The 13,263-nt window shown below is 34.1% G+C and overlaps 1 protein-coding gene across 1 annotated transcript in view; it reads right to left on the reverse strand.

Moving 5' to 3' along the window:
• Nucleotides 1-1,705: 1,705 nt before the first annotated feature.
• LOC103460883 (nuclear GTPase SLIP-GC-like) overlaps nucleotides 1,706-13,263 on the reverse strand; it is a 15,223-nt gene continuing 3,665 nt past the window's right edge. Inside the window, exons 3-19 of the mRNA XM_017303520.1 lie at nucleotides 12,691-12,715; nucleotides 11,285-11,378; nucleotides 10,701-10,917; nucleotides 10,402-10,611; nucleotides 8,181-8,387; nucleotides 7,922-8,097; nucleotides 7,572-7,662; nucleotides 7,057-7,144; nucleotides 6,850-6,971; nucleotides 4,950-5,126; nucleotides 4,717-4,871; nucleotides 4,463-4,580; nucleotides 4,166-4,274; nucleotides 3,906-4,039; nucleotides 2,048-2,129; nucleotides 1,877-1,958; nucleotides 1,706-1,765 (exon numbers count right to left, since the gene is read on the reverse strand). Coding sequence (XP_017159009.1) covers nucleotides 1,894-1,958; nucleotides 2,048-2,129; nucleotides 3,906-4,039; nucleotides 4,166-4,274; nucleotides 4,463-4,580; nucleotides 4,717-4,871; nucleotides 4,950-5,126; nucleotides 6,850-6,971; nucleotides 7,057-7,144; nucleotides 7,572-7,662; nucleotides 7,922-8,097; nucleotides 8,181-8,387; nucleotides 10,402-10,611; nucleotides 10,701-10,917; nucleotides 11,285-11,378; nucleotides 12,691-12,715 — 2,070 coding nt within the window. The 3' untranslated portion in view covers nucleotides 1,706-1,765; nucleotides 1,877-1,893. The remainder of the gene's footprint in view (nucleotides 1,766-1,876; nucleotides 1,959-2,047; nucleotides 2,130-3,905; nucleotides 4,040-4,165; nucleotides 4,275-4,462; nucleotides 4,581-4,716; nucleotides 4,872-4,949; nucleotides 5,127-6,849; nucleotides 6,972-7,056; nucleotides 7,145-7,571; nucleotides 7,663-7,921; nucleotides 8,098-8,180; nucleotides 8,388-10,401; nucleotides 10,612-10,700; nucleotides 10,918-11,284; nucleotides 11,379-12,690; nucleotides 12,716-13,263) is intronic.

A 13,263-nucleotide genomic window follows, 5' to 3' on the forward strand; every position in this document is an offset into this window, starting at 1 on the left:
TAGATTATTAATTTGGATACATTTCATGTTACCAAAAGAAATAGTCAATAAGTCTTGTCTTATGTCATCACCTGAGGATTGGGTTTGTATTTGTTTTGTGCATATTTTGCTTTATTTATTCTGTGTATTTAAAATATAAACTTGACCTGGTTTAAAGAGTCCTTCCTTTCCTATGTCAAAACACGTTTGGTCAAGAGAAAGGAAAGCTGTTACTCAAAAAATGTCGCTCAATATAGATTCTAGAGGGCACCTACCAGGACCAAGGTGAGAAGAGTCTCTACAACAGAATGGAAAAGTATTTCCAGTATTTATGTTCTAGTCATGTCTTTATCTGTTGTGGGATTCTTATGCTTTTTACATCTGTTAAGTTTGGTGAACACTCTGGTCCATGTCAGTCCAAATAAACCTTCACTATGTCACATTTTGGCTCTTCTTTATCTCCGCCTTCACCAACCATGATACTCTGCTTTTCAACCTGTCTGTTGCAAGTGCAAAAAAGATGGGACTCAGAACTGATCCCTTGTGTACCCACACCAAAGATGTGTACACTTTTGCTGCAAAAGAAAATATATTTAAACACAACCACTTACGCTTCTAAATATCACGTTAGAGCTGTTTATTCATGAAAGCAATTACACTTCTACCCTTAAAACTCTGCCTCTGAAAGTTTAAAGTCAAATGCATCCTATATAAAAACACAAAAAGGTCATGAAACAACATAATTGACCCTTTGATTCCTAAAACCTCTTGGAACAAGTACCATTGCACCCTGCACAGGGGTCACTAAGGGTGAACGGGTAAATTACAAATGAAGTTTATGTATGTGGGTGGGTTATTAAGAAAATGTAGTTATTAAAATTAAAATTAAAATGAAAAGAATAATATAAGTAAAGTTTATTTTTAATGCACCTTTCACAGACACAAAGTCACAACAACATACAGAGTTAACTTATACAAGGCATAAAAACAATCAGAAGCACATTATAATCATCATATAAAGCCTGGGAGCACAAAATAATTTTCAGTCGCTTTTTTAAAAACCTCCACAGCAAAGCGAAGTTTTGGAGCCAATGACCGATATTTATAACCTTAAGAAATTAAAAACTTGGTGCTATACTTGAGGGATTTTATGTAATCCGAAAGCCAAATTATGGATTTCATCTCAGGAAGGAGCAAAAACTAAGAAGCAATTTCTAAGATAGAGATTTAGCATTTTTTTTGTCAGGTTTGTTTGTGTCTAGCATACATTGTGAATAAACTCAATCCAGGGATCTTTTATTAATTCTAACTTTTACCACCAGAAACAAAGAGGTAAAAAATAAAAACCATACAGCTACAATTCTATTTTTATCACAATTTGAAATGTATAAAACCTTTACTTGTGAAACAAAATTTGCACATTTTATTGGTTTTTAGGGATTAAAACTAGCTCAGAGTCTTAATGTCTGTTTTTATGCATAAAAACTGAATTAGACAAGAAGTAAAATTTTCTACATTGATAAAAAAAATTTAACATCAGTTTGTGGAACGCTTAAAATTCAAAACTTCAAATACAAAACTTCACTACTAAAAATAAAAAATGAAGTCTGAAAGTAAACAAAAACAACAAAAAAATTTTTGGAATTGTAATGATTTCCACTTAAACATCTATTTCACAAAAAGATTAGAGATCAGAAAGTTTTTTAGTAACAAATTATTAAATAATTTTTTAAATAAAGCTGGTTCAGTATTCCTCATGGTGACCCTTGTCATGGCATCAGATGAGCTGTTAATTTGAAAGACAGAAGCATTATTCAAATACATCTAGACCACTGGTCAGTGCCAACACATACTGTATGTTTACATTCATGTTTGAAAATAAAATTCAATGCTTTACCCTGTTCATGAGGTTTTCTACTTTGAGCTGCTGTTAAGCTTATTGTAGATTTCCTTTACCTTCATGAGCTCTGCTGAAACATCTAAGAATGCAATTTCTGATTAGATGTTGCATAAAATATTTACACAATGCCTTTCAGGCCACATATCAAACACAAATAAGTTGTGTTACCTGGAATTGAGTGGTCGTCTGTCTTGAGAGCAAGGTCAATGGAGTTGTTCAATGTGTCCTTCATTGTTTTAAGAATTTCCACCTAATTTAGCATTAGAACCTTTATTATTGGGTAGAAGTCTTAAAGTGTATTCATTGCAAACTAATTTACACATAAAGTACTCCCTATACTGTACGTGCAATTACTCTGCAACTACTCCTAAATGCCTGAAATATATCTTAATATATTCTATTTTCCACAATAGCATAATATTACACAGTGCCATACTTGTCAGCGTATTTGACCTTATGAAAAAACAGAAATTAGAGCTTTAAATTCGTACTTAATCTTTCACAAACCGTGAATGAGATTTTAGTTAAAGTTATATTTAAGTCTTTCAGTCATACACAATTTCAACTGCAACAGTGTACCAGGGAAGATGGCATCTACAATTAGAGAGCTGTTCAGTGTGCAGGCGTGTAATTATCATGAGTTTAATCTTGAGCAGCACCAGGAATACCTGCATTAACTTTTGGAGAGGAAAGATTTTGCTGCGCTCCAAGCAGCACATCTCTTTGCAGAATGGGAGAGCAATGAAGAGATGAGAAACTGTGCAAACACCAGAATTACAGAATATTAATTCTGGAATGTGCATTTCATTTTTTTGTTTGGATTTTTCTATTCAATAAAGTTCATGCAAAGATATTGATGTATAATGCCTTGGGGAAATCAAACTTTAGCTTATTTACTGGGAAGAAAGAATCAAGGTTTCTGAGCAGGTGTTTCTCTTATGAAACTGATAAGGGAGGTTTTCAGAGGAAATGTTTTTCTTCTCCTTTCCGACAAAACTCCTTTGAACCAGGTTCGATTAAGGGACAGAGGTATCAGTTAACCATAGATGGGAGAAACTGAGATAAACTACCTACAGGGGAAAGATGGGTGGAAGGCACTGTGTATGTGACTGAATAAGATATTAAAGAGAATTGTATGTGCTAAATTTCACCTCTTTTTCGTTTTACTCTTCTTCCTCTCTCTCTCTCTCTCTCTCTCTCTCTCTCGCTGATCTCTAAGATTCAATACTTTTCTTTTTACTCTGATCTTCTCTGATTGACTCAGTATTTCACTAATTATCAAAACAATATTTTATTACAATTTCTTTTGGCTGCACATTAAAAATATATATATAATGTCCCACAATGTAGAAAGAGTTGCATGTAAAGCAAACTATTCAGCAAATCTCATTTGGTTTCATAATGTTTGGGTCATTGCTGGGTGTCAGTGCAAACAGCATTATTCAAGCATCAATGACATCTCCTGCATGCTCATGCACCGTGCAAATAGAGATACACACAACTTGAAGAAATCTAAACTCCATGTTTTGTATCCAAAACTTGTCAATGGAGAAGGGGCTTTAGAGAGCTTCAGCCAGTTAGTTTGGGATCACAAACTAACTTAACAATTGTTATAGCAAATGTATATTGTTAGCTGCTTGGAAGTAATACCAGGAAAAAGTCTTATCTGTCCTACCATTAGAGATCTTAGTGTAAAGAGTTTGAGCTTTCAGTGCAGCAAACACTCTGGCCTCGTCTGAAGTTAAATGATGGACAATGGGGAAAAAAAATCACTTTCTGTATGGCAAAGGATTTGTGATGCTGTGGGCCTGTTTGCTCCACTGAAAGCCCTCAGAAGCTTAAGAGTGTGTCATGAAATATTGCAAAACAGATATATTTCATGTCAATACCTTTTAAAATATGTGGTAGGTTGCCAGTAACTATGGACGGCATTGTTTTTGATATAACTGCTACATTTACAGTTCAGATTTGAATTACTATTGCCTAGCAAAATAAATACTGTTTCAATATCGATATAAGGACAAACCCTTAAGCTCAGCAGGTGGCTCAACATGACGTTTTTAGCCTTAGCAAACATGCTGTCCTTTGATTTGTGAACATGTCTTGATAGAGTTTCTTTCATTCTTCTCAGCATACCATCACCCGAGAATCCTGCTGCAGCTGCAAAACAGACAATTAGAGATTAATGGCAAATGGTAAAGGATAATAAATATGGTATGTTTAATTTAAAATAAATTAAACATTTAATTTAGCTATATTATATTATGTGAATATAGCAATTCTCACTCTCATAGCAGTCTTTCATGGTCTCCTCGATTGTCTCTGTCAGGCTGTTGTACATTATTTTCTTTTGGTCTCTTACTCGTTTGTTCAGCTTTTTCTTAATTCTTGACTCCTATGAGAAATATACATATATATTTACATATATATATAATCATAAAAAAATCATAATTCCACCAGAGTAACATATCTTTAAAAAAATTCAAGACAGCTAAAGAATATGAGTTGTTTTTATTAAAATCTATCATAAATGGTTGCATTTAATTTTTAATGAACAAAATTCATATTTTCTCTATCATTTACCTCTGTCTGGAGAAAGATCAGCTGCAGCGTCGCATCTTTGTACTTTTCCTTCAGACTTTTAGTGTAAAGTGAAAACTTGTCAATTACACCATTAAATGGACCACTTTGTCGTTCATTTCTGAAATTGTTTGACATGTTGAAGTCATTCATGTTTTATTATTACATTCTTCTAATAAATTCTTGAAATGTGTATTTAGAAATTGTACACTTTCATCAGAGTTTGACAATATTTAATATTTGTATTAAGTTCTTACGGGAATGTCTTCCTAAATTCCTCATCAATGCTTTCAGTCAGGAATGAAGTGAGCTTCATGTTGAGGTTTATTTGTTTTCCCTTTCTGGGTGTGTAGACTCCACCATTTTTGACAACAGTCTTTAAAGTTCTGTGATAAGCACTACCTCTCTTTCCCTAAAAAATAAGGAACTATTTCAAACACATGCTACATAAAATTTTAATCAACTGAGTGGATACTGCCAGGTAACATACCCGAGGAGAGAGGAAATTCTTCAACTTTTGTTCACATGAGTTTTTAGATCTTTCAACCCCGTTTTGCAGGCATTTCTCAAAAACCTTGAAAGATTTTTCCATTTCTTTTTGGATTGGATCAAGTTGACGGGCTATGATTTGCTCAAGCTTTTCACATAGTTCTTTGTTTCTTCCAGGCTGAAAATAAAAACAGACACTTATTATTATTATTATTATTATTATTATTATTATTACATTATTAATTAGGCAGGTCATTTAAAGACTGCAAGGCCTTCAGTGATGCTGCACAATAATTACATTTATGAATTTAAAAAAAATCAAATGACATGCAAAAAATGGCAATTAAGAGCACTATAAGTTAAAATTTAACTGGCTTTGAAAGTAGAGAGAAAATTAGTGTTGTATCTCTGACACCAGGAATAGTCCCAAAGATGATATGGCCTACTCAACTTAAAGCTTCCAGACTAATAGCAAAAAAGAGAAAAACAAATTAGCTGGATCTTAGAGTCTGTGCAGAAGTGATGATGTGCAGAAAGATCAGAGAGAAGTGGAGGTGAAAGGTTTTCGAAAGACATGAAATGACTTGAGATCCTGAAATGCACAATTTTATAGACAGCCAATAAAGTTGTTGAACAACGTTAAGTTATGGGAATGACCCAAGATTTTGAGGTTTGTATCAGTTGAAGTCAATGAAGAAAACATGCAGCATGGATAGAATTACAGTAGTGAAGCTAAGATTTATCCCAAATAAATATAAGAAGATATAAGAACATTCCTAGTTAAGAATGTAAGCTGGGTCATGAGGATAGGAATAAAATGCAGAGTAGGTTTTCCTAAAAATGTAGTCAAGATGTTAAATATTGTTAATGAACTGAAGAGTGCCTAAGACATGACTCTGGGGAACATCAATGGTGAAGATAATGGTCTGAAATTATTTTGCTGCACATACTCGTTAGCAAACGAATATGTGCAGTGAACCCGAAGAGACAATGACATCAACTTATTCCATGTCATGAGAGATTGTAACAAAAACATAACAATAATCAATAAGCACAAGCCTCTTCAGCCGATCACAGTCAGTAAATCTTAACTAAAATTTGAACAGTCTCTGTCTCTCCATTGTGGAGCAAAAAGGAAGCTGAAGCTAGACAGAAGTGAAAGTAGGTCAATATGGAGAAACATTAAACATTAGAATATTTTAAAGTGAGACTAATTCAGCAACATGAGATACTTCAGTAAGAATTCAGCTACTACAGCAAACACTTTTTAGGCATTTTATTGCTTTGTACGGTACAAACCACTTTAACAAATCACTAAACACAACTGCAAATTGAAAAACACAACAATTCAAAAGCACAACGACATTAACTAAGCATAATTACAAATTAAGAAAACACAACAACATTAACAAAACAAAAGTCTTAGGTCTGAAGACAATACCACTTTTGCCTTTAGAATTGGAAGTCATTCTGGCATTCACGTTCTCTTTGTTTAGATAGGTAGACAGACAGTCACAATGTTATATTGCCCAAAATGTAAAAAAGAATAAAGGTGAGCTCTGTTGTAAGTGCCGACTCAAAATATTATTGGATAGGGCTAGCTACATTCTTCTTCTTTTCTATAATTGTGGATCTCAAACAACTTCATGATGAATACATGAGTGTGTAGCAGCATTAAGTCAAATCCATTGAATTCATTTTTTAAAAATTTTGTTTCATGAAGATAAATTAGTAATTGTGTTTAGTTAATGTGTTTTTGAAAATGTTGACTTTTTCAATTTGTAGTTGCCTTTATTTATTTGTTGATGTGGTTTGCACCTCAGGGCCCCCATATTTCTGATTAATGTTGCTCTAAAAATATGAATACAAAGAGAGAAAAAAGTTTCTCTGTAAAAGTTTACCTCTTTTTTTAACTTGGCTCCATAAATCAAAGAGAGAATCCCAAGAGCTCCAGAAACATAGTTCAGCGTCTCTGAGTGACTGTCATTGAGATTTTGCAAAAAATCCTGAAGCTTGGGGATTTCTATGAAAGCAAAAACTTTATTAACTTTCATTTCAACAGTGTCACAGTCAGATTACCATCAAAGCAATCAGGAATCTTAACCTACCAGTATTCCCTGAACTGAGAACCTTTGGTGTCAGAAACTCCTCAGCACTCACTGTGTACACTTGGAAAGAGTCATCACTGAAATGTTTCTAGATAAAACAAATTTTCCCACTTTATTAGGGTTCCAACCCACAGAGTGGGCAGAACAGGTAGCGTATGTTTGTTTGCTTGCTCCAGTGGCGCATACAGGAACATGGGACACAATTAAAATTGGTTCTCTTGTAAACACAAACTCTTAGAATATTTTTTATATTTTTGTGGTGCTGGAAATTTGCTACTACCAGCCATAGGGTAAATGCATTGTAATGGCTACATCTTTAACACTCATAAGAGACATCTTGTGCATCATCCAGCACTGACCTCGCATGCACTTTTGTGAAGGTGTTTTGGAGTGGCTTTGGTAACTGTAATGACACACCTGAACTGCTTTATCTATACAAACAAACTTGACTGATTTTGTTTTTGTAGCTATGAACAGTATTTATTTTAGTTGTTGTCTTGACATGCGAAGCTCACCTTAATCTTGTGTAGCTTGTTGAATTCTTTGCGCACTGCTTCCTTTACTTTAATGTTTCTTCTGAGGATTTTGGCCTGAAGGTCAGCTGAGCTGATGGAAAAAGACATATTGATACTTAGAGTTGTTTAATCTAAAGACTTTTGGTTCTCTAAAACAATCCTGATCCATCACACATCCTATTATCCCATTTTCTCACAATTGAAAAGTTTGTAGTGGAAATAGTTTTCTGTTATGAAGAGTTATTTCAAGTTATAAAGATGCCTGTTGAGCCTTTCAATAGCTAATTTGATTAGAATATGACTTAAATATTCAATTGAACTATACACTTTTATCGCCTCAGTCAACTTACTGATCGTTTGAGACTTTAATAACATCAGATTTTGTGCAGATAAAGTGAATGTATCTGCACTCCCCACCATTTCCCAGGTGGCTACTGATACTTTTCAAGATTTCTAAAGATTCTTTTTCAGATGCTGCTCGGTTCACTTCAGTGACAATCCACACAGTAGAGCAGTTTCCAACAATCTGGAACAGAAATATAGATATAATGGTGATCAACAATTTGTGTTAAGATATTTTTCCATTTTCATTATATAGCAATATGTTACCCCTTTCCACATTGTATCTCTGCTTTTGTTACGGTCTCCATTTCCAGGAAGATCCACAAGAGTGATGTGTTGGGGAAAATTATCATGTGGCACTTTGACAGTCACACACTTCACAACAGGCCAATACCATCTCTTTATGCCTTTTTCGCCTCCTTGGTTGGATTCAGTTCTTGTGTATTTAATTATTTTAGCAGATAACTCTTTAGCCTGCAAAAAAAGCAAATATAGGAAATATGGGATATTTAATTTTTTATCAAAGGTGTTTGGTATGAGCTTGTTATACATTTAAAATTTTGCAAGACCAAGGTTACAAATTTCATTGTGAAGTGTTCCTCTTTACAATGTAAAGAGACGTGTTTTAGTCAAAGAGGTTGAGCGGCATTAGGTATAGTTTAAAGCAGAAGTTCACATGCATTCAAGAAAAAGACATACACATTTTTTTTCTCACCGACGGAAAGTAAATTAGACTAAGCCTCTTTTATTTCTTGTTTCTATTGGCTAAATTACGGCGGCCGACAGGTGCAAATGCGCAGCAACAGAGAAAACATGCAAACAAAAAAAAAGACACGCGCACAAATGAAATGCAGAAAACATAAAAATAGAAGCAAACAAAAAGCAAATAAAATGCAGCAAACAAAAGAAAAAATGCAAACAAAAGTGCTGAAAACGGAAGTGCTCCAGACCACGAGAGGGAGTCGGACAAAAAACAGCTGTGTCCAAATTTAGGGTCTGCATCCTTTAAAACCATAGACATGAATACTAATGTCTATGTTTAAAACGGGTGTTCAGAAAAGCAGCAATGGCGGCCAAATAATTTTTGCTGTATTACACTTAAAATTACACAAAATGATTTTTTACAATGTTTTTAGGTGAGAACGTAGATGTATAGATCTGAAATATCTGCTCGGTTCATTAATGAATCACTTAATTACAATATTGCTCCGACATTTTCGGAGATGTTTGCTCCCGCTGCATTATCAGCCAGCTCCCCTCGCCAGCTGTCAGCTGGCCGGGCGCTCCAGGTTCGGTACACCGAGAGAACCCATGTCTCCCGGCAAATTGTTTTAAAAACTCCCGATAGTTTTCTCCACAGTAATATATGTGAAACACAGATATTAAGCCAGGTAATAGCTGTACAATATTTTGGTTCACTAAAGTATTTAAATTATTCCTGAGCAAATGGGTTTGACTGATTAAAGCTAAGCCTTGCTGCATTTCATTTGTTTGCGTCTTTCTTTTTTGTTTGCTGCATTCATTTGGTTTTTGTTTGCGTCTATTTTTATGTTTGCTGCATTTCATTTGTGCTCTTTTCTTTTTTGTTTGCATGTTTTCTCTGTTGCTGCGCATTTGCACCTGTCGGCCACCATACTAAATGCCAGAAAACTTTGAAGAACATTTTGTAGAAATTTTTTTGTAGCTTTCTTCAAATTCAGAAGTTTGTATACATTTTAAAAGGATACTAGTCTTTTAAAATGTATGACTGGGTTTGGGTCAAACGTTTTGTCATTGGGGGTTGACATTGGGGCTTTGTGACGGCCACAACAAAACACTGACTTTATTGTACTTAAGCCATTTTGTCTGCATGCTTAGAGTTATTGTCCATATGAAAGACCAATCTTTGTCGAAGCTTTAACTTCCTGGCTAACATCTTGACATGTTGCTCCAGTATTTCTACAAAATAACTTTCCTCACAATGCTATCTATATGATGAAGAGTAAGAGTTCATCCTGTGGCAAAACAGCCCCACAGCATGATGTTACCACCCCCATACTTCGTTAAGATGGTACAAGCATTCCCATTATTCTCCAAATGTGTGCCCAAACAGTTCCACTTTAGTTTTATCAGGCTAAAGGACATGTCAGGTTTGGTCTGGTTTAAGTTCAAACGGGGAGAAAAATATGCTTATTCGGTTTTTTATTCATTTTAAGTAATAGTTTGGTTTCAACCGTATTCATCTAGCAAATTATTTTCAGCCAACCCTCTCTCTTTGGTTAACAGGACTTAAATAGCACTGGTTGCCATTTGTAAGTGATACAGTAATAAATATCACTAAATACCATTGTCTTTCTTTATCATTTTTGTCATAGAGATTAATTATACTTATTCATTAAATTATAAATTTTCGACAATTATATATTTATAGTTAATCCTGATTCTAACTGTACTAGCTTTCCATAGTAACACTTTAAACTATAGTATTTATACACTGTATCATTCTTACAGTTTCACATGAGAGTATCTTTCCTGTGGATTGAAGGAATTCTTGTATTTCTTTGAAATATTTCGGGTCCATAAGTTGTTCAGAAGATTTCTCTTTCCATTCCTCTCCATAGAGTGCCGACAGCTTTTCAGCAACATCCTGATAATCTTCATCCTCATCGGCAGTATCCCCAAAATAATGCTTTATTGACCACAACTCATCTTTCCATTCCTGAATGCAAAACATTTTTGATTATTTTTATTACATAACATGAGAAACCAGTTCATGTCAAATAGCTGTGAATATTTTCACTCTTTTACCTCTTTTGTGATAAATTCAATATGTGCCTCATACTTTGTGTTATACATGTTCGCCTCCACCTTAATCATGACTGAAGTACATGCATCAACATCTCCAGACGGCAAAAGTTCCCTCTCGTCAATGAGAGCGTTTATCAAACTGGTTTTCCCAGCTCCAGTTTTACCAAAAACACCAACCAGTTCTCTTCTATCTGTCTTCAGATCCTTTATTTTATTCCTGTGAAAAAAAATCAAGTTGTGTGGTGTGGAAAAAAAAAAGACAAATTACAAAAATTATAATCTACATTGCGTTAATTTATTATACTTTAAAATAAGGCAATTATTTGCAAGCCTTTTCTAAATGCAACAAATTGAACTAAGAAGGGGAAGAATATGCTGGAAATTAAAATTTAAATAATTTTGATCTAATTTATCTGGATATACATAATAATACACAATAAGGTAGAAATTAAAATAAAACTAAATCCAGCAAACTCTGACCAAGAAAAACATAATTATGCAGCTCTTCTGTAACACATATACTTTTTATATACTTTTGCAATTTTACCATGAAAATAATGCAAGGAGACACCGGGCGTACTTACCTTAGAAAAACATTTAGGTTTGTGTTTTCTTGTTTGCTTAGTTTTGCAAGGACATGTGTCATTATTTTTTTCACATCAGACAGCATCGTTAGTTCTGTCAGCAAAAAAATAAAAGAAACACATGACCTTTGGCTTTTACGGAAGCGTATTCATATGTGCCCTGCAGGCACATTTTAAATAAAAAATATATAATCATTATCATTAGAAATACTTAAACTACTACAAGCAAGGCACCGTTTCCATGGTTACTAGGACAAGTGGTGGTAATGTTCTGGGTATTTATACTAATTGACATATTTATGGGTGGCGACGGGGCGGACCAGAAACTGCGTTCTATTTCACACAAATTAGTATGTATAAAAGAAAGGTGCACAGCCACGTGCGTGCTCTTGGCTTTATACATCTGAATTTTTTGTGTCACACTTTTTTAAATGAATCCATAATTTTTAGTGTGAAATTTGCAAACTCCTGTGCAAGATGTTCTCTTATTTTTTTGACAATTGTGTTCTTGCTTCCACACATTCCTGGGGTTTGAAGTTTATTTTATTTTGTTTGAGTAATTGTTTGTTTTGCATTATATTATCTTGTAAATAACTTAAACCTCTAATTTATAGATGATGGCAAGCAGCATTCATTGAAAATTACACGTTCATCAAAATAACTTAATTTGCAGCTGACATTTGTATGTCTCTTAACTCAATTTTACTACCATGTGAGTTGGGTTGTGACAAGTTACGCCTTTATCCTTAAAGTCATTTGCTGTTTTTATGAAGAATTACCTGGCAACGATGCTGACATATTTCTGCAAAACCGGTTTGCTGGTGGTTCTCTTATTTTGGAGTCCTCCACATCCAGTTTTCTCTTTCCTTTTTTGAAATGAGAAAAAGTGTTGAATGGATTTCTATCTAGGATTTGTTAGTATTCTGTTAAAATGTTGATAATTTAAGAGTCACCAGGAGTGACTAGCAACATATATGAATTATAAAAAAAAACTGTAATTCTCACCTCATTTGAAGTGTTTCTAAACAACTTTGTGGTTATTTATTGATGACCACAAACAATATTATACATCATATATTAAAACATCCATTAAAATTATTTAATATACAGCTGACATCTGTGTATCTCTTACCTCAATTTTACTGCTTTGTAAGTTGGGCTGTAACAAGCTTTTACTCTTTTAAATGCCTTTTGTCATATTTATGAAGAATTACCTGGCAAAGTTGCTGACATACTCCTGCGAAACTGTTTTGCTGTTGGTGCCCTTTTGTTAAACTCCTCCAGATCCAGCTTTCTCTTTCCTTTTTTTGTATCTTCAGACAAAAAATAGAAAAGCTGTTTCATGGATTTCTAACTAGGATTCGTTTTTGCAACAAATATGAAAGATAAGAAACTGTAATGCTCACCTCCATCACTTGTAGATGGAAGTACCTGAGAATAAACGTATTCATTTGACTTTCTCCACAAAATTTAGAGAAAAAAAACAAACACTTTTTGGGTTTAATCACTATTTGAGCCTGCAACAGCTTCCTGATAAAAAAAAACAAAAAACAACTGAAATTGTGATAATGTTTCTGTGGTGTGGCCTGAGTTTGTTTCCATGGTGCACAGCAAATGGTGAGAAACAGAGTACTAAATGTTCAGTGTATGGCTTAGACACATTTATTTATGAGGAATGGGCTTTTGAAGTGACAACATGTGGTTCAGCTGCAGTGCAGGAATATCAAGGAATAGTTTAGGGACAGTTTACACTCATACCAGGGAAGAAGGAAGAAGATACAAGTCTCCTTGTCTTTAATTGCTGTGATGTGCAATGATTCATTAAGAACCTAAAGAATGATTAGTTATTTTATAAATGACTATATATACACTGCTCAAAAAAAATAAAGGGAACACTTAAACAACACAATATAACTCCAAGTAAATCAAACTTCTGTGAAATCAAACTGTCCACTTAGGAAGCAACACTGATTGACAAC

Source organism: Poecilia reticulata, unplaced genomic scaffold, assembly GCF_000633615.1.
Source record: "Poecilia reticulata strain Guanapo unplaced genomic scaffold, Guppy_female_1.0+MT scaffold_320, whole genome shotgun sequence".
Taxonomy (NCBI): Eukaryota; Metazoa; Chordata; class Actinopteri; order Cyprinodontiformes; family Poeciliidae; genus Poecilia; species Poecilia reticulata.